Below are 21,905 nucleotides of genomic sequence, written 5' to 3' on the forward strand. Positions count from 1 at the left end.
TTTGTGGCATAAGAGCCAATGATCTTTTTGCTCATTAATCAGCTGCAGATAAACACAATACAGTCCAAATGCAAGGCATAAAAGAGAGAGACACCACAATAGACAAACTAAAGGTGCTTACGCAGGGAAAATTAAGCTGCTTCCAGGGAAATCACATCACCAGACAACTCCCTGTTAACATACGTAGCAGCAAAGCGTACGCCTGGCGTATGTGAGCTGGCCCACAAAACCCAAAGGCAACTTGTTGAAATAGTCTCAAATGTGCATTAAAAATACCCAATGGAGGATGTAGGCAGACTTGGATGGAGTCTTGTGTGCCACAGTTTGGGATGCCCACTCGAGACCAACAGAAAAAATTAAAGGCGTGTTTTTTCAGTTAAAATCCTTTCAATGTGCTCTACCCAGGCATAAAGGTGGCTTCTGGAAAGACTTCTTTATATTCCTAGAGTCGTACCAAAATGGCCTTGACATATGATAGTCAAGCCCTGAGGATCAGTCTTCAAAGACTAATCCCTCAGCTTCTGCTGTCCCTTCAGGGCCATGGGTATTATTAAAGCGTGTTATTAACATATAAAATGTATTACTAAAATAATGTTTCAGATTCTCATCAGTATTTACAGTACTATTTGACCTCTTATTTAAATAATAGGTACATATTCCGGCAATACTTATTTGTTTATGAACAGTGACTTCTGTAAGTCAATGCTAATAGGACTTTGGATGCCAGTTGTCTGCAAAATGTTTTGCCCTCTGGTCCTTTGGCAACCAGATTGCAAAGCCAGCCTGACGCTGTTGGGGAGAAGCTTGCATTTTTGCTTATGAAATTCCCATCTCTGTGATTCTGAAGGCGTAAACATGAAATACATCTGCTGTTCATTTCCAAAAAGCAATGGGGTGGTTTACACAGTGGTTGTCGGGCTTATGTATTTGCAGCAGCATCCAGATGATTTATGTGCAAACATGCCGTGACAGCAGGGGAGATGGGCACAGAACCCTTATCACGGTCTGTGACTATTCAGGGAGTCACGTTCATCAGCAAAGGCTGCAGGAGATAAAAGGCAGATTCGCATCAACGAGAGGAGCTGTGTAACGGGATTCTCTTTTGTGGGCATGTTGTGGACTTTTTGTTATATCTTATAAACAAGAGCCTCTAAAGACTAGTTTGCAGAGACATCGCATCCCAGTGGATGGTGGACACCTACCTGCTTTTGAAAATCCAACCCTCCTACTCTTCTCCTTTTCCTTGGGGTGACATGGAAGGGGATTCATAAAGAGGGTCCTAATGGTCTTGTGCTTGTTTTAAGCCCAAGTTAGTCTGGAGTATCATCTAAGATCTTGTAAGGATAAAGTAGAGCTCCTGAGTTTTCTTCTGGTTTCCCAGATGAGAAGGGCAGTATGAAAGGCAGAGAGAAGCAGTGTCTTCCATTCTTTGAAAACAAACTGGTTTTATTTGCTAGTACAGCTGGGTGTATGTGGGACTAATATGTAGAAGACTGGTGAACCTGGGTAAACTTCCACGTGAAGCAGGTCTAAGAAGGGCGAAACAGTTTGCCTTAGGGGCTAGATGTGTTAGATATGAAAAATTATTAACAGAAAATGATGGGCTGCTGAGTTTTATTCATGTTGCCTCATTAGGAAAAGACACTCCAGGAAAATAAGCAGTTTAAAATTGGTATTCTTTTCCTTCACAAATATGCGATTAATCTCTGGGACTCACACCCACATGAGACAAAAGGACATTCAACAGTCCAAGGCATTTACCAGGAGCATAAGAACAGCCTGAATTTAAATAGCATAGATTTTAAAAAAGAAAAAGAAATTTTGGAAGTAATATACCTTCATGCTTTGTTCGCCATAATAGTGTATGGAAAAGTTCCTGATTTCCAAATACTTTAGAAACAGCTTTCTAAGGTCTTCCTCTGAAGCTGCCTGTGGTCTGTCCTGTACTCGACAGACCATTTGTTTAATCTAACATGGCAATTCCATAAATACCATAAAGCTGCATATGCTTTGATGGGAGAGAGTGAGTAAAGGAAGACTGGCAAGAGGAAGAGCAGAAATGTAAACTTCTTTTGAGTGGAAATAGGATACTAACCATGATGTTTGGATTTTTAAGGTTCTTTGGAGTTTGTTCCACTGCTTTCACGTGCTGTGTAATCAAGGCCTTGTAATCAGAGTATCCAGACCTTCGTACTCTTGTTGGGAAGGACTTGGATGAGAGCCTGGCTACTGTTACAAAATGGAAGACGCAAACTGTAGTCGTCCTTCAGCGCTCTGTGGATAGTTTACCGAAATTGTGCGTTAACCAGATTGCAGATAATACAGCTGAAGGCAATGAAATATTTGGCCATCTTGGGGTCAGCCAGGCCTGGCAGCGGGAGGTGTGATGGCAGCTCACCAACTAGGGCAAGAACAGAGCAAAAGTATGAAGCCAGCTTAGCCATGCTTCAAAGCCACCTTTGGTGGTGGCATGAGGCACAAAGAGTATATGCTACAGGCATGATGGTGGGATGAATTCACCCATCATTATGTTAAACTCTATGTTATGAAATATCTTTAATCAGATGCCTAGGAGCATGGCTTGATACTGTCACTTGCAAGATTAACAGGCTCAAGGCCTTGGCTTCAGCTCCTTGCTCTGTCTCTGATTTCTCATGTAATTTTGGACAAGCCACTTAGTATCTCACTGGCTTAATGATGTGCAGGCACTTTCCTCTGGGTGTTAGGAGAGTAAGTATATCCTGAATAATGGATGCAAAAAAAGTAGGCACCTAAGGCTAAGGGTAGCTTGTGCTTGCAAATGTTTTACATGTGTGCCTCTGGTTCTGTCTCTCTCCTTGCAGAGATCAGAGCTGGATTTACCATCCAGCATCATAAGATGATATGAAAAGTGCCATGTATTTTTCAGTAGGTAGGATGTAGAGCAAATGCTTTTGTTTCCTGTAGGACTGGTTGACATGTTAGAGAATTAGCTTCAGTCCTCAGTTTTCAAACGCTGAGTTGTTAAGTTCATGCAAGGGAGTGGAGCTGAGATTTCATGCTGTTGCCAGGAGCTCACCTTTTGTCATCATCAGCAAACCACGATTTTAAAGCAGTCAGACCCTCCAACACCACGTGATGGAACTCACGTCTCAAACATGGCACGTCTGTCAAGTCTTGCTCTGAGAAGCTGCCTTGAAGGTTGTGAATCCTTCTGTCCAGAACAGACAGTGCAAAGGCAGCAATCAAGGCAACGTGTGAAAAGCTTCCCTTTGCAACCTGCACAATTACTGACCTATTCAGAGAAACCTCCCCTTTTAGCTTTTAGCTCTGCTAGACAATTTACCCTGTCTCAGCTGTCGCACTGCATTATGTCCTTCAGACCCCCTAGAATTAGCGTTTGGAGCCAGCAAACACTGCTGGCTCCACAAGAAAAGCTGAGAGCGGAAAGGTCAGGTCGATTAAAGCGGTTGATCAGAATCTTTAACATAAAGACGTCACAGGCAAAACAGTAACGCTACTTCACGCTCAGCTAAGAGCAAATGATTCATCAGGCAAGGCTGCTTATTTTTGGAGGATGGCCACAAAAGAGAAGCAACACGCTGGCTGTATCGATCACGGTTGTAACAGGGAACCGCAGAGCCCTTCTCCAGTTTTGATGGAAATTTAATGTCAGAGATACATCATCCAATGTAAATATATCAATATGTATTTTACACTGAATGGGTTTGAAAAGCATTCTGGCCCAGAATCGTTTCGTCTCTGCACAAATCTCAGAGCTGTCACTTAGAGCAAGGGGCTATTTTGCAGTGCTCTGCATGATTTGGTGCTGCTAAAGATGCAAACGTTTTGTGAGGGCTTGTGTAAAGGGGACTGAAGAAGCAGGAGGGCTCTGAAATTTCCAGTGCTTTAGTCTAGAGGGTAGACCTTCAATGGGTGAAAATGTACCAGTGTTGAGTAGATGCAGCCTTACTCCTGCTGCCTCCCGTGCCCAGAAATGATTTGAAATCCCATTCCAGCAGGCACCACTTCCCAGGCAGCTGCACACATCTGCTGCCTGCAGTGTCTGCTCCTATCTCCAGCAGAGAGCTCCTGCCTGCCCCCTTAAAGAGCAGAGGGGATCTTTGCAGTGGGAGAGACACATATTTGTACGTGGAGGTGGGATGAGCTGCTCTGGGAGCTGGGACTCTGAGGAAGGAATCCAGAAAGCCAGATTCAAACCCTGTGGCTCACAAAGGGGGATCATTCTGCTGCAACAGCAGCCCAGCTGTTTCCCTCCCTTCTTGCCCTCCTCTCCCTTCCCATCCCTCCCCCAGTGCTAACAAATATATATTTAATTCATTTCATTCCCATGGAGGTTTGGCATTAAGGCATAGTACTCAAAGTTTACAAGAAAAATGATTGTGAGGAAAAACATGAAGCAATAGTTCAGGGAAGAAAATGCAGCCAAAGAGAAGGAAATGGGAATTCCTGGAGGAAGGATGATTCCCCAGAGCAGCGTGTGAAGGGAGGGGGCAGAGAAGTGTAAGTGCAGTGTGATGAGACATAAGGGCAGGAGCACTGAGGGGTATGCAGGAAGGCCCCTGGAAGAGGAGAAGAGGGGTGAATGGAGATGGCAGCCTGACAAGCAAGGGGCAGCTGGGCAGGATTGCAGGAGTGGGCTTTCAGGGAAGCAAAAGCCCATGGAAGACACTTCAAGTTGCTAAATCCAACCCCTGGAGTCGCTGGTGACCACAGCAGAGCTGTCAGCTCCAGGAGAGTCGGTGAATGGACCATCACAGTGCCCACCCCAGCCCACAGAATGCTTCTCAGCGCCTTGTAGCATACCTAAGACCTTCAGCACGCACGACCACGGGTCGCATGCTGCAAGAGGAGATCAGACAGCCTCCCCGATACTGTGGCTGGAAGGATGGGAGAGGAAATGACTTCAGCGGCAGCATTTGTGATGCACTGGAGAGGGGAGGCTGAAGAAGAGTTCATTATAGACCCAAAGGGTACATTTGCTTTGCGTAATAGAGCACAGCGTGGAGGCTGTCGCAGCTCTGCTGTGCCGGAGAATCATTCCTGGAAAGGGAATAGCTGTATTCCTGATAGTCTGAACAAGCTCCTTCCTTCATGGCTAGTGCAGATATCTCCACGCTCCATTGCACAATGTAGACAGACAATAAATTCCTGTCAATAAGGAGTTTAAAATAATTCAAGGCGAGCTCTGCAATGACAAAACTATTGGTCACCAAAAGCAAAGGAATGAAAGGTGAGACGCAGACGAAACACTCCTGCACCAAAGGTGTGATCAGAAATGCCCCACAGAGAGCAATGCTTCACAATGTTTTCCAAGGCTCCTGTTTTCTCTGTAACGGTCTGGTACCTTTTGAGTCAACGCTTTCCTAATTTAGCCTGCAATCCATGTAGGACCCAACACACCCTCAATCTGCGATTGTGACTCTACCAGCCCCTCTACAGAATTAACTCAGCTCTGAATTAGTCATTTGATGTGCCAGCACATGTAGAATAGACTCGAGTGAATCAGATTTTGTGTGCAGGGACTGACTTGTAAATACAAGCAGTAAATACAGCGACTCGCAGAATCTCAGTCTGCATCTGGGCTTTTGTGTCTGGGGGGATATTCTTTCTCCGGTGGCTGTGCATCTTCTCTGAGCAGGATGGACACACACACATGAGCTGGGAATGAAGCCCCCAGCACCACACCACACCTCCTGCCCTCTGCAGTGATGCCGATGTGGCAGCATCAAAAATGGGGAGGCATAAAAGAGAAACCCAGGGGAGGGCTGGAGTAAAAAAGTGCCCAATTACAGTTAAAAAAAAACAAAGACAAGAAAAAGCTAAAAACAGCGGCTTCAGATCTGAATGCCCAAAGGGAGGTGTGCTGGAAACGCCACCTTTACTGGTCAGAGCCCAGTGCAGAAGGCATCCTCCTTGCAAACAAGGAGCAGTGGACCGGAGGCAGACCCTCAGAGCTGTGGTGCTCTTGTGACAGCTGATTCGGTGCCCAAGTCCCCCATCCTGAGCTGGCTGGGGTTCTGAGCTATTAAAGTAGGAAAGCAAACATCACAAGTTTTAAAAGAATGGGGAAAAGTATCTTTGCACTGGAGAATGTGGCTGAAAGGGTCTGGCACTCTGATGTGGGAACAGCAGTAGAAAGGTCCAAATCAAGCCAGCAGATTTTGAAGGTTCTTTTTTAAAAATACATGAAGGTGAATCATGTTTGCGTTTGCTGCACTGTTGACACAAACCAGAAAGGGGCACCTGGGAGTGAAGAAGAAGAAAGAACTGAGAAACTAGAGGAAGAAGAGAGGGGGAAAAAGAAATGGAGATGTGGAGTGGAGGGAAGGGAAGGGGAGACAAGGCAAGTGTGGGCAGCATAAAAGAGTGACACCAAGAGCAAGTGGCTTGGCTGGATAAGCTCAGATGTGGCATCTAGAGCTGCCAGTGATGCCTCCAGCAGGGTATTAATGAAGGGATGTTGATGAGGGAGATTCATCAGTGTGGAGGGGCTGAGGGTCTTGGACTGGTCCCGCCAGAGCTGGAGGAAGCCAGCTCAGTAATTCACCTTGAGGATAGTTTCTCTTGGGATGGAATCAGGGCACATCCCAAAACCAGAATGGGGACATCCAGGTTGAAAAGGTGTGAGCTGCAATTTTACAAGTTTCTTTGATTCTCATGAAATGGCTTGGGGTTGAGGCATTGGGGCAGAGATGATGTGGGATATGCTCATGGGTTCAGCAGTGTCAACTGAACTGGATCTGATGGGCCACGAGCCTGAACTCCCAACTTTCAGCAAGCTGATCTTGGGCCAGATGCCATCTCTTTGGTCTGTTTCAGCCCAGACAAGCTCAGACTTCATCTGTACATCTACCCACAACGTCTCAGCTTTAATTATTAATGATATCCATAAAAACTGTGACTGGGCTGCTAAATTCTGGATTGGGCATGGTCCCCAAAGCAATCTAATCCTGGTATTTCTTTCTTTGCAGGGGGTGGAGGGAAACGCAAAGGCAAAAGCAAAAAGTGGAAGGAAATCTTGAAATTCCCTCACATTAGCCAATGTGAAGATCTGCGAAGAACAATAGGTAAGAGCTTTTCCCTTCTTTGGAAATATTGTGTAAATAAAATGGGCTATCAAAAATGGTTCAGCAGAACAGCATGAAAGATACTCATCATTAAATGGAATCAGTTTAGAGATGGAATCAGTTTAGAGATGGGCGTGCGACGCATATACATCCCATGATGCTGCCGTGCAAACTCAACATTTTCTCATTCTTAAAGGGATTAGGCAGGAGGGACTGGCATAATGAACTTGCAAGGCTGGGCTTGGGGCTAGCAGTGGCCAGGCCCTTTGCTTTGCATGCCCAGGCTCTAGGAGTCAAAGGGACTTCACCATTAGACAGTACCTGGCATATGGGGCAGGTGCTTTGAATCGGTACCTACCAGGGCCAACGTGGCTGTAAAAGGACATTCAGAAAGTAATCCCCTCATCACATCCTGCATTCCCTTGTAATAAGTAGCTCTTTATCAGGGAGGAAATGAGACTTGATGAAAGCAGAGAGATTGCTGATGTAGTTGAAGGTTAATATTAATTATACTCTGGATATGATATTCGAGGCGGCAGCCACTGCCCTCTGCCTGGCAGGTTTGCTCAGCAGTACCATCCTCTATTCAAACCACACACTATTTCATGCAGTTTTTTACAGGACATGTAAAATAATTTTTAAGTCACTTTTTGTTTTATCGATGTGGGCCAAACACTACAGATTTGGAATGGAGCTTGCAGTGGCCATTTCCATAACACGGTGTTTCTTCCGCTCATGCCTGCCAAAATTCAGCATTCTTTTGACTGCTGCCTGGGCAATTTAGACTAACAGATATCTCCTTGTGAATTCTCCACTGGAAAGCCCACTGTTCCTGATCTCACCACAAGAGGTTAACTTCAGCAATTGAGGCTCCTTTCCTCCCCTACACTGACATAAAATCCAGCCACTGGCAATAAATGAATGAAAGACAAGAAACTGTAACAACTGAGATAGCAGGCGTCATCATTTGTCTGACTTGGGTGAACTCCTGGGGCCTGACTGACAATGCCCTGGCACTATGTACATTCAGAATTCACAGCGTGTTTATGCAGAGAAAATATATGGAGTGTTTTGAAACCCATTTCACAGTCTCCTTCCGTAAATTTTGCTTCTCTCGTCTTCTGCTGCAGAGCTAAAAGGATGTAAAGAAAGTAGGGGGAGGCAGGAGAAAAGATAGTAGGTTTTCCCTGTTTATGGTCACTCTATAGACATACAAACCCTGGAAAAATCTGTGAAGGTACAGAACCTGCTGGAAGCAATTCTGACTCAGTATATTGTAACTTGCATAGGGAATTCTCTCTGTTGTTCCATCAGTCTTTGTTCCTGTAGGGGAAAATGGCACCCGATAAAATGCTTGCTCTTTACAAAGGTGTAATATCTTAAATGAGTAGTCTTTAAAAACTCAAGTCTGCCAATGATTTCTGTTTCTGAAATGCTGTTTCTGGCTTTTTTTTTTTTTTTTTTGGTGTCAGCTTTGTCCTAAATGTAATTTGTTTGGTTTCTTTTTGTGAAAGAATTGGTGAAGTAGCAGGGCAAGAGCCCTTGTGATGTTCTTGGTGGATTTGGCTTCACTGCAAACATTACCAGCGTTACCTGTTGACTGGGAATTCTAGCAACTGGCTTTTACACAATGGGAAATAAGGTCCAAATCATTTTTCTGGGAGCCTGATTTTTATTGAGTAGCTTTCCTGCTGAGCTGGATGTGATTGCACAAGGAATGAGGCACTGCTCAGCCTGAGTAAGGTTGTCTGTCCTTGCTGGCTCTACCATTTTTCAGTTAGTCTAGCTGAGGTTGAAACATCCCAGACAGTCACTGTTTATAAACTTCTCCTTGCTCATGGAGGGGATCTAACACACCTTGGATAAGCCAGGCTCTCTGGGTCCGTAGCATGAATCCATTTACACATCTGTGGTTGATCTGAGGTGCTCGGGATGGATCTGTTGCATGTGCAGATTCGTTCCACTGGGCTCAGTGTGGCTCTTGGACATCCCAGGCCACGTACTGGGCATTGCAGTCTGATCTCTGCTGAGGAAGGTGGGGCTTTGAGCACCCTGGTCTAGTGGGAGGTGTCCCTGCCCAGGGCAGGGGAGTTGGGACTCGATGATCTTTATGATCCCTTCCAACCTGAACCATTGTATGGTTCTGTGAAGAACAACTCCCTTGGTTTTAACTCATCCCATTCATTATTTTCTGCAAGTCCTTTATGAGGATCTCAGGATTCCAGGTGACAAGGTGTCTCTGCAGTTGATTTTGTGAGGGAAGGTACTGACACAGCCTTGAACCACTGGTAGGCTGAATGGCACTAGGACTTGCAGGGGACCCAATGCTTGGTGTATCTGCCCATCAGTCCCTCCCCTAACAACTCCTTAGTCCACTGGTCAGCATCAATCAAATTTGATAATGAAATAAAGACCCCAGAGAGGCTTTTTCCTCCGATCTCTATGGCAACCAGCAGAGAAGAACAACTTTATACAAGGAAAAGGCTACAACCTCAATTCAGTGTGTTTGGAGATCAAGACAAATATTGGTAGGTTTTGCTCCTCACAGACCTCTTTGCTGTGTGTCAGCCTCCCAGCACTTTTGGTCAGACACAGTCTTGCCACTTTGCCACATGTTAAAGAAAAAAAATCACACCCAGTCTTAGAGGGTTTGCATGAACTGGAGGAGGAGGCTGTTGAGGTTTTGTTGTACTCCTCTTTCCTGGATGCTTCCCAAGAGCCTCCGTGGAAAAGCTGGAGGCAGGGATGGGACGGACCTTTTGATTTAGAGTGGGCATGGACTGCTGTGAAGAAGGGCATGGCTCGGTTTAATGCAGCCGTAAGCCAGTGATGGAAAATGTTGCTGATGTAATTGTGGCAGTGCAGCCTACATGTGTGTGTAGATGCCCACATTTTGGTGTAAAAACGTGTGTGCTTTTGCACCCCACTAAGGTGTACTGAAAAGAGTCTGTGTCTTAAAAAAAATAGTGTGGTGTGAAAAGAAATCTGTGAAAAACAGGAAGGCTGAAATAAACCAAGGGTCTGCGACCTGTGTTGACACAATTATGAGTCAGTTCATACCTTTTGGTTCCCTCTGTGTTTACAGGAGACTCTGTGTTTGACTATCCATCATCTGGTGTCTTACTGAAAGACTTGCTTAGTGAAGCCCTTTTTTCCCCTCCTTCTTATGCACAGAAACAAAAATCAAAACACCGTGTTTTGATAAATAAACAAACACTGGAAACATCTCTATTAAAAGTGCTATTTAGCCAAGGAGCTATTTTTTTGGATTGCACTTAAAAGCAACTTCTTTTCTCCTTTCTTTTTTGTCCAAAATACGCAACACCTTTTGCGGAAAAATTCAGTGGCCTTCATTGTTTGCTAATTAAATAGGCAAGTGGAACAGGGATGCTATGTTAATACCTTTACTGGACTCTGAGAGAGCCTTGTATATGTAAACTTGCATACTATAAATGGCTAACGTATGTTTCTATTTGCAGCCCTCTTCCCGGCTGTATTTAATTGTATTAAAACAACTGGCCATTTCCAGATTAATATTGCCACTAGCGGCCCTTTCAATTGATGAAAACTGGTGTTTGAGGCACTGGTGACAGTGACTCAGGTGGTGGATGATGCTGCGAGTGGATGGTGTTCTGCTATCTTGAAAATTCCCAGCTTAGCAGAAGAGAGATGTTTCAAGGGAATGGAAAAAATAGCCAGGCACAGCTTTAAAAATTCCTACGTTTGACAAGCACAGCACGAAGAGATGCCACAAGTTAGGGATACCCACTAGTTTAGAGGCTATCAGTAAACAAAAAATATAAGAAAAAGTTGTAATTTTAAAGGCCAGAGTGTCTTTTTGATGATAAAAGATTCTGAATGTCTGTAAATATTTCTGAATGACGCAAAAGGTTCTGTTGGTTAAAAGTGTGGAATTTTTATTTATTTTGCTCAGACCCATTCTGTGCTTTTTTTCTTCCATAAAAAAACTGCTTGGGTGAAAGAGTTGATTATTCTGATCTTTGGCAAATTTTCTTTCGCAACTGTCCAAATGCTATATAATAAATCACAAATTTTTTTTCCCCATAGATTGAAGTTTGTGGGGAAACTGCCACAGAATGTGCTGTTTGTTGCATGGAGTGATTTGTTGCATTATTGCAGAAAACTTTAACTCCTTCAGTAAAGCAGTTTCTGGTTGTGCATTGTACTCGGGTAGAAGGAGAACTCTGATGATTTCTCTTGTTAAATATTTATATTCAGTGAGATTTCACAGTCAGAAATATCGGCCCCATTAATACTAATTTTGCCATATTGGATTTAAAAAGGGAGAAAAAAAAAATCCTCCCTGTGACATTTAACCTCTTACGTGACATTTGTGTCCCATTTATCCAGGGTAAAAGTAGCTTGAGCTTCCAATTCTGGCAGGTTCTTTTCAGCGTTGTTAAAAATACACTTCTGTGTGAGAAACGCTTTGTAGAGATGGTGAACAGAGTAAGTGGGACAAAATCGAACCCACAGAGCTCACATGCTCACTTTTTACAAAAGCTGCTTCTTTTTCCCCCTGTCCTTTTTTTGTATTGTACTTTTTCAGACATGATCAAGACCTGTTCTTTTTTCCCCCCTTGCTTTTTTTCTATTGTACTTTTTCAGACATGATCAAGACCTTCACCTGCCTGATTTTTTTTTCAGTCACTGTGGAATTTATCTCCCTGGAGGCGTATTGGTAGTGCAGACTCTGCAGTGGGATTCAGACCTACCTAAATGAGGTTTTTTGAGCCGCCGGCACAGGCGCTGATAGCAATCTAGAAGCAGCAGTGTGGACATCAGTGACAGAGAGATGCTTGAGTGTTTATCCTGCTTCCTAGAAATGCTTTGCAGCCTGCACTGAGCTCCATCCTGTGGCAGAAAGACTGCTACTATACCCCGGGTATCTCCTTGAAAGGTAGCTTGGGCACCTCTGCTCCAGGGTGCTGGGACATCTTTCATGAAGTCCCGCCAGGTACCTTGTCTTCAGAGAGGCACTTGGAGAAGGAAAAGTGTGAGTTTCCAGCCTTACTCAGGAGTGTGACGATGTGGCATATATCGATGTTCATCGTAGGACGATGTGACTGTGTGACACCCTGCCCCACTTCATCTGGGGACAGTGTCAGACCCGGGGAGGGTGTATCTGCTCAGGGATGGGAGATGTAGGCAAAGAACCAAGGGCATGTGTGGATCCCAGGGTCTGAAGCTGCGGGGTGGTGTCACCCGTACAGCTCGGGCACTGCAACTGGAAAAGAGAAGGGATCGAAAGCCCGGTCTCATCAAAACCACAAAGAAGTAGCCAATTTTCTCTCCACCAAATTCTTCAGCTCTGATGTTTCCAGTGATTAAAAAGCAAGGTTTAGAAATGTAATCCTGCAGCCAACAAATAGATCAAAGGAGAGAATTGCAGCTTGGCTGCCACAGTAAATAACCAAGCACAACTGGTTATAACTTCTATGATTGTCTTATAGTATCAGTTTGAACACTACACCTAAGGCTGGTCTTATGTTTTTGACTAAAACTAGAGTTTGCAGTTGAGAAAATGATAATTTTTTTTTGTAGAAGGCATCAGATTCACTTGGAAAAATACTTACATTTTTATGGGAAATAGTTTTTCAACTAGTAGTCAGGATTCCGTGGCATGAAATAACAGAAAGGGGAATTGTCTCCTATTCTCTTTACAAATGTGCAGGCGTTCAGGCAGCTGTCAGGAGGATGCTGGTGGGGTGTGTGTACATACAACCAGAATCGAGTACACCTCTGGGAGGCTCGAGGCTTCCTGCGAACCCGGGGAACTGAAAGCAGTGGAGTAGAAAATACTGTCTATTTAAAAAAAAAAAAAAAGACAACATCCTCTATCATTGTTATACCGTTCATTGAAACATGTTTCCAGAGAAATTCATATCATTTAAGGCCAAATCTGCTAAACACATAGTCTCACAAATAATTTTTGTTCAAACAAGGAATCCCTTTAAATTCAGTTGACGACAGATGGGGGTTTTTTTCAGCAATCAGGATTGTGCTTTGCATGAAAATAAATTTTCCCACATCGGTGCCCTTAGATAACTGCAGCATAAGATACATTTCAGGCACTATCAGCAGTAGCAAAGTGGTGTCTGGCCGGTGTTCTGGCATCACACAAGCGTTGGCTCCTCACGGGGGTGTTTGTCAGCAGCCCAGGCTGCCTGTGCTTGGGGGATGGAGTGGGGCTCCTACCACAGGGGCTCTGCGTTGCCCCTTGGGGTCACACACACTGTGCCAGGGCTCAAGTAAGTGTGTCCTGGTGCTGTGCTGTGAACAGTTCCTTTGATGCTGGAGCAGTACCTAGGAGAAAATCTCCCCGGATGAGTTGTCCTCCATGGTTGTGCAGACTTTTTGGGATAATATTAATGCAGAACAAAACCCCTCAAACTGATTTATTTCTAAAGAAGAAGCACAGTCCTCCCCCTTGACAGTCCCCACTCTCTACACTCCCCTTCCCTCTCACTTCCTTTTTTTATTTTTTCCACACTAGACACAACTTTCCCATTTCTTCCTTGAGCCAAAAGGTTGCTCCTTCGAAGTACAGCTTATGCAATCTTTCCAACATAGACCTTGCCTTCACCAGTACCCTGTAGTTTCTTGGATTTGACATGCTGTCCCATATCGTGAATACATCTAAATTAAATTAGATAGTCTTCAGGGGCAAGAACTGGCCACATGATAGAAACTGTTCCAGCACATGAAATGATACGGCTGACGTCAAAACCATATTGTTTGTTTACAAACCCACAGTTGGTCCAGTTCCTTTCTTTAAAATCCTTCAGATTGAACTATAATTCTATCATAAACATAGGTTTCTTGTGCCCTAATGATGGACAAACAGAGCGATGTTTGGTGCCCTTGCAAGATTAGCTGTATCCAGTTTATAGCGATGGGTGGAATTGAGAAGGGTTGGGGTTTTTTTTTGGCTTACAATTTTTTTTTAATGCCATCACAGAAAGTATGTGAAAAACAAGCTGGTTTATGCATCTAGTGAGACTCAAAACTAACACTGGGCGAACAGGCTGCTTGCAGGCTGCTTGTACTTGACAGCTTCCAGTACGGGAAGGGGACACAGGGGAAATGAGTTGAAATGATCTCAGCCCACGTTCTATTTACAGAATTTATTTCACAAGACTTAATCCATCAAGTATTACCTTGGCACTGGCAACCCAGACAGAAACCAAGACAGACGTTGCTATTCTCTGTACAGAACAGGCAGCAAATCCACATCTCCTTTACCAAACAGCGAGTCCACACCAGTCCTCATTCAATAGAAAGCCTCCTAAGGAAGATATATTAGCACTAAACCTCTATGTTTTTATTTTGTGGCAAAAAACCTCTATTTGGTGCAATAAATTAGTCCACAAATTAAGAAGAAAAAAATAATCCACGACACACTTTGTATTATTTCCAACAGTTATTGCAGGATATGCAGAAAAGGAATTAGAAGAGAATATATCCTCTTAAAAGATCCGTTTCATCTCTCACTGAAAATAGAAGTAGATATTGTGAGCTGCAGGGTTTTTCATTATCTTATTAGGTAATATGAGTCATTAAGGCTAATTAATACTTATGCAGTGATTTGGAATTGTAAAATGCTATAGAAGCGCTCACGGGTCCTTTTAAATAGTAGTACTTGGTTGTTAAGGAAATTTATTTTAAAACCAATTTAGCACTTGCTGGATATGGGGAATATGAGTTAGGGCTACATTAATGATAAAAACTTCCTCTTCTCCCTGCTGAACTCACTTGTAACTTTGCTGCTGGCAGAGATGAGGAGAAGGTGGCAGGGTGACACAAGCCTTTGGTCTGGTTGACTCAGTTCAGCGCTGCTGGAGTCAGTGAGAAAGTTTCCCTTACATTAAATTGTAGGGGAGCCCCCTTGTAATGCCAGGAGGGAGCTGTGGGGAGGGAAAAGAGAGAGAAAAGATCTGCCAGACCTAAGCAGGGATGCTGTGAAGGGCACTCACGGGATGAGCAGTCTGAAATCCTCGTGTCTGGGGATGCATGAATGAATCCCCAATCCCTGAAAGCCTGGAGGCTGTCAGGCAGGGATGGGATTAACCTAAGTTAGTGCTTGTCGAGGAAAGTAGCTCATTTGGAGTAGTTGGTAGAGGAAACATTATTTTGCCTTGGCTTCTGCCAGCTGTTGTAGGTGCCTCTAGGACTGTGGCTGGGCTTTGTTTTAGGCTTTGCTGGAAACAGTCATGCTAGAAGTAGGGCACACTGAAATGCTGCAGGTCAGCGAGGATGAATGTAAGAGACAGACCTTGGTTGAAACTTTTTGCAACGAAAACATGGCTTTTTGAATTAACAGTGTGCACTAGAAAAGTGGAGTTATTATTCTCGTTAAAACATGAAACTCCCCTTTTTGTTCTTTTTTTTCCTCCTTCCATGCCCTTCTTTGGTAGAAAAGGGGCAGGAGAAAAAGGATCATCGCATTCTTTACTTAAAACCAAAAATTAAGTGTTAGTCTTTATTTTTATGAAAGTCCCCCCGAAGTCTATAAAATATTTTGAGTGAAGAAAGTCACATTTTATATATATGCTATCTTGAATATTTGCAAAATATAAAAGCCATCTTGTACTTATTTTTTCAATTTTATTTCTGTCTTTGTAGCACTTATTTTACTGAAGCACTCTTTGCCACAAAGTGTACTTCTTTGGCACGAGGTGTTCTTTCTTTATTGGGAAGGTCCTTGATCTGTGCACTTCAGTTCTACTGGTTTAGTTATTTTTTCGTGACAACGCGAATGGACAGTAAAACGAATGTAAATACAATATTTCAGTTTTAAAAATAATGTAAGGTACTGCAGATTGTTCTGTGGGTTAACAGGGTTGGTATTTGTACTCCTTGTAAATCCACATCTGAGGCGAGACCCCAGATAAATTGCCTTAGTCCAAATCTGGCATATTATTATCCTATTGCCCTTGATTTCTGGCTTTTGAGGAAAAGAGAGGTTGAGAGTTTTTAGGGTAATCCCACACATACCTTTTAATTCTGGTTTTGAGACATAGTGTGGGGGAATTCACACGGGGAATGTTGAAAGCCTGATTTTTGGTGGTTTGGCTGAATCCCTGAAGTCATTAAGAGATTCAATTTATTTTTCAGGTAATCACTATATGCTGCTTTGAAAACATCCTAGAGGTGATAATTGGAAATATTTCTCTGTGCTCTGTAGATCAGAAATTGGAGCATGGCCATGAATTCTGCTAAATATTGTTATTGAAATAGAACCCCCACTTGGCAGAGTCAAATCAGGAGTTATGAGACCATTTTTTGAATAGAGTTCCTGGTTATGCCAGTACTTTTATTTACTTATTAATCACATTTTTACCATGCTCAATCAATGCCAGGGAATTCTAAGACAAGTAAAATAAACTCTCGACCCTAAACTGTTGTCTCTTAGCTGAAGTAATGGAAAGGATGAGTGAAAGTCCAATGTAGGGAAAGGAAACAAAATTATAGAGCAAGATGGTATAATGCAAACTGTGAAAAATCTCCTGAGTTTGGGGAAGAAGGTAGATTGGTATTTGATTTTTCTGAAGAACTCTCTGTTGTCCTGGAATTGGTAAAGTTCAGTGTAAAAATGGGTCAACAAAAAGTCTGAACTCTTATAATCCTTAAAAAATATGTTATGGACCAAGTCACAATTAAATTTAGTATATTAAGAAAAATGTGAAGGTTTTTACCTTTCCAGAAGAATAATTAATTCTGGAGATGGGAAGTCTCTATGGTATTAAATGACCTATAAAAATATAATCCGTGCAAAGTTACAAACTTCTTTGTACCTGCCAGATTCCCCATCCTCCTGCCCTGCACCAGCATTATGTTTGCACAGTGGCACCCTGAGGGTCTCTTCACATCACACTGATTTTTTGAGCTCTCGCTCAGAGAAGTTAGGACAAGGTGGTGTTGACAGATTGGGGAAGGCTGTTCTCATGAGCAACAGGACCTGGCTCAACTACATATAAGTATTTGCAATGTTGAAACAGCCCTCTATAAGTAAGTGCTTTCAGGCTTTCATAACTCCTGGTTCAAAATATTTTTGGCATTTGTAAACATGGTTTATGGAGAAAAATGGTTTTGAGCACAGGAAGAATTTGGTGTAAGTCACTTCAGAAATATTCTCATCAGTCCAAACAAACAATATGCAACACTTGTGTATCACTTTCATCACATTTGACCTTTCGGCATGGGTATAGTTTGTCCCATGAGCAGTGACTTCAACACACTGAGCCTCAAGTGAGGTCTCGGAAGTAAGTAGAGATACCCTGCAAAGGTGCAACTGACTCTAAAACACAAAAGGGAGAAACCTATGGTGGGGAAGTCACTGAATAGCATGATATACTTAATTTAATGTAGCAAAGTATGACATGTTCAGGCTGATCAGCTCTCCGACAGCCGAAGCCAACTAGCAACCATGCCACTTCAAGCAAGATCCTTTTCAGATCTCTTTGGCAGAATCTGCTCAGCCTGAGCAGGAGTAACTAGGTGGGATATCTTCTGTGATGGTGACGGGTTAGGTCCCACATGGGAGGGAGCTAACCTGTCCCTGGGGTGGGAACAGGCCAGCATTGCGTGCTCTGGAGGCCTCTGCATGCCAAGTCTATTGGCAAGGATGATGGAGAATAGAAGACAGGAGAGTTGGTGGGCTAGGTGGGTAAACTCTGTAAGTGAAATACAGTTCCATCCCTTTTGTGTAGACAGTATTCCTGAGGTTGTACTGCTTGGCAGAGGAGAAAAAAGCCAGCATGAAAAGAGCAACTATTAAGCAGCCCTTGTGTTGGGAGTGGACCTCATGACTGTCCTTAGCTCCATGGAGACTTTCTTCCTCCAAGGTAGAGACTCTTCCCTTCTGAGACTGCTTTCATCCCTGCCCAGGAGACTGTGGGTGTCCATGGGGCGCCATAACCTCATTATCTTCTATGGAAAAAATAAAAAAACCCTTCTAAAAATATTGTCTATGCCAGTATTGTCTATGCCAGTGTGACTATGAATCAGTGGTCAGAGCTGCGAGGGAGAATTACAGCCTTTTCTCCCTGTTCTTTGCCATGGACAACCCCTAGTCCTATGACTAGGGCTAATGTCTTTTTTAGACTCTACTTCAAAGTCTCCTTGGGGGCCAGAGCCTTTCTTATGAGTTAAAAATCAACTTGTTTAGGTAAGATCTTAAGGAGTGGAAGGCGGCAACGCGAAGTTTCAAACTCTGCAGAGGAGCTGCCAACGCAAAGGTCACACAAGGTTGTGGTTACTCCCACTGCGTGCTGCAATGGGCTCGGTGCATTAGTACAGACTGGGATTACAACAGGGCCAGCACAGAGAGAGGGAAGACATGGATCCACCCTGTAGTCCTGTGGTTTTCGCAAGTTTTCTGGCACTGACCGCTGTTCCAAATCCTGAAGGAGCTCTGATGGAGACCTGCCATCCTGGTTCAAAAAAAGGGATAGGATTTTATTCTCAATAGCACTGTTGAACTACATGGAAAGTAACCATCACCCACAATCAATTGCTAGTAAGCACCCATAGACTGCTTGAAATCTCTAAAGATCTCCATAATTGCTCACTGTAACTCATAGCGTAGGTAGGATATTCCTTTATTTTCTTTTTTCTCCTATATAAGACCATTTGAAAACCTGTCCTTTTCCATCCCCAAGGGGAGATTATGTTTTTTTCCTGAGCCCCAGTGATTTTAGCCTTCTGTCTCACTAGTTGCTGGGCAGTGATGATGCTAAATCACATCTCCCCCCAAGCCTTTATCCTTTGGGTAAATTAGCTGATAGCTTCCTTCTACTGATGGAAGTCAAAACAATATTTTAGCTGGCAGAATTATGTGGAATTCTGCCTCATCTGGTTTTTTCCTCCCATCAGCAAACGAGTATTTCCCTAACAAGTCCCCAGATCTGGCACTTTTCCAGGGTTTCCCTTTTTGGTAGGCAGCAATAAGGAAGGGAATCTCGTCTTGCTGCCAGCTCACCCACTTACAACATGCGTCGGGGAGGGCTCAGAAACCCTTTCCTTCGACTGCCTCGGAGCAGAGGAGGCACTGGGAGTGCAGCTGGAGGCTCTGCCTGTGAGATTTGGGTCATCAAGACTTGAATTCGAGAGCAAATACACCCCTTTACTTCTCTTCCTCCTGTTTTTCCCTTTGTTTAAGTGCGTTTAAGTCCCAGTGACGGGTAATACACGGATAGCCCTCGAAAGGGGAATGTGTTTATCTCCCAGACAGGTGCAGTCTGATTTCCCTCGCTCTGCTCTGGCCCCTGCCAGGGTGGAGGTACAATGGCAAAAGAGAGAATATTTCAGTGCCCGTGATTGCTGGCTCCTGGCTGGCTCCGAGAGCCTGGCTGCCAGTTGTGGCGGTGGGTTTGGCACAGCTGTGGGTCTGGTACCAGTTGAGCTTGCCAACTGCCGGCAGAAGCTGTGTAACTCGCCCCTCCACACATGCCCTGCCAGCCTCTGTTTCTCATCCTACAGCATTTTAAATAATGCACATTTCCAGCTGTCTTCTCCTTCCTCCCCAATTCCAAAGCAGGGTTTCTTGGCTTCGTGTGCAGCTCTGAGATGCCTCTCCAGGCTGCAGGTCCGTGTGGTCGGGGGGCTGTGAGATTTGACACCAGCTGCCCGTGCCCTCATCCTCCAGCATGATCCTGCATTGGAGAGGAAGAAACCCTCATCTGCGAGAAGCCCTACAGCTTGTGGAATGCGTTAATTAAACACGCGTCTCTGAAAGAGGTAAAATGGTAGAGGACCTCTGCAGATAACTTGGCAGCTCCCTAATACAGTATTCACAGCTTCAAGTCTCTCAGGAAAAAAAAAAAAAAAAAACCTGAACAGCCTTTATAGAGGGTTTTTTAAAGCTCTGCTTTCCAGTAGGAATGTAATTGAAGAAGGCTGTGAAGGCTGTGGAAGCACGCTGCTCGCAAGCAGAGGAAAGATTAAATTCCATGTGCTTTGTTTGGGGTAAATTACTGACCTTTGTCTTCAACATTAAAGCCACCTGAAGAAAACCATTCCTAGCATACAGCAAGATGAGTTGCTTTTCCTGGATTCTCTCCTGCATACGGTGTAATAGTTTAGTACGAATATAGCAGGAAAGAAGGAAAATTGAAAGCATAATTCATTTTGAATGGTGTGATGTAAGAGGTGATTTCTTTTAAAGAGCTAGAAGGCAAAGGGATCAGTGTTAAATATTTTAAGTGGGCTCTTGGAACAATCCCTTAATGGAATTTTTTCTCCTCCCTCGCTTTTACAACTGTAAGATCTATGTTTCCTGCTCGTTTTCTCTTTTTTAAAATTTTATTTATAGACCTTAAAACATTAGTCGGGGCAATTTTACTTATCAGATTATAAAAATCCTCTATCTTCTGTCCCACAAAGTCAATAAGTGTTTGTTTCTTCAGCTCAGTAACAGTTCCCCGTTCTGCTTTCTGGGCAGATTTACTCTGTCTCAGTAAGATTTCTACCCACTGAGTCAATGTCTCAAGGCACAAGCTCTTCCTGCCATGCTGCCACTAAGCATTTCCTAGAGTAGCCTTATAATTTCCCAAATTTCTCCTCCCCCTTCGGAGCCTGGGAAAGCAGATGGACCCTTCAGGATGACCTGGAGGGCATGAAATTCAGGCTGTCAGAACTGAAGTGGGGAAGTGCATTCCAGAGGAGACAACCCTTCCACCAGGAGTGTCTGCAGCTCGGGCTGCTCTCCAGCCCACACCGCTGAGCTGATACTGAGCTCTTCAAGTGATTGCAAGTGACATGGCCTGGGGCACGGAGACAGCAGATGTCTGGTATTTAGGTTGTTATGGCTCGGTGTTTTCCACTCGAGCTGGAACTCAACAGTTAGCTAATGACAGTCACGGGGACCCTGCGCAGCACAATTCTCCACCAGGGCACCCGGGAAGAAAAATCCATTGAAGAGCATCGTGCTGCTCTCAGTCACTTGAAAGGGGAGATGACACGCGGGAAGCTGGTAGGGGCATGAATCACTGGAGAGAGGTCCATATTCACATGTCAAACCCACAGTTTTCTCATCAGTCGTAAGGAGAAAACCACTTGGCAAATCCAGCCCGGCCCTGAACCTGAATGACAAAACAGCCCTCCTTCACCTTGGCCGCTCATAAATGCTGGCTTTTTCATTACATTAAAGTAAATCAGTTTTATTTCTTACCCCAGGTTTACAAGCTCCAGTTGTGTCCCTCAATCATGCCGGACTGGCCTCTCACTCACCAGCCCTAGAGCATATCCAGTGCTGCCCAAATGTGAGGAACCTTCTGTCCCATCAAAGCTCTGAATGTGAAAGAGAGCTAGGAATGACATGGAGCTCCCATGGAGATCCCTGGGGTCAGAGAATCAGTGCTTGGCATTGCTCTGCAGCCTCTGTGGCTGAAGAAGGGGAAGGCCATGTGGTCAATGTGCTGTAATAAATATAGCTGACCCATCTGAAAGGACTGCTCTGGACACATAGTTATCTGTGGCCTAGAGGAGGTTATCAGTCAATACAAAGAATGTGGCCTCTGGGTCATATTCAGAGCTAGAACCAAACAGATCAGGGTTAAAGAGTCTGAGAACGACAGAGCTATGGCCGTGGTAACGGGTCGGGCTCTAACTCCTGGCAATGAAAAGTGCATCCAAAACTGTAATCTCTCGGGCAGCACAAGGCGGAGATGAGCAGTAAAAAATTAATGCCACCATGGAAACGCATCATCAAAAGGCAAAACCAAATCAAGAACAAAACCAGCACCACAACAGGCACTCCGGTTTTGTACTGGTGGAAGCTCTTGTGATCTCTTGATTAGATAAACAGAAGCC

The 21,905-nt window shown here is 44.0% G+C and overlaps 1 protein-coding gene across 1 annotated transcript in view; it reads left to right on the plus strand.

Annotated features, from left to right (window-relative positions):
- Nucleotides 1-6,460: 6,460 nt before the first annotated feature.
- Nucleotides 6,461-21,905, plus strand: part of GRK5 (G protein-coupled receptor kinase 5) — a 101,162-nt gene continuing 85,717 nt past the window's right edge. Inside the window, exons 1-2 of the mRNA XM_014945212.1 lie at nt 6,461-6,541; nt 6,944-7,070. Coding sequence (XP_014800698.1) covers nt 6,461-6,541; nt 6,944-7,070 — 208 coding nt within the window. The remainder of the gene's footprint in view (nt 6,542-6,943; nt 7,071-21,905) is intronic.

This window comes from Calidris pugnax, unplaced genomic scaffold (assembly GCF_001431845.1).
Source record: "Calidris pugnax isolate Ruff unplaced genomic scaffold, ASM143184v1 scaffold89, whole genome shotgun sequence".
In the NCBI taxonomy this organism is placed as follows: domain Eukaryota; kingdom Metazoa; phylum Chordata; class Aves; order Charadriiformes; family Scolopacidae; genus Calidris; species Calidris pugnax.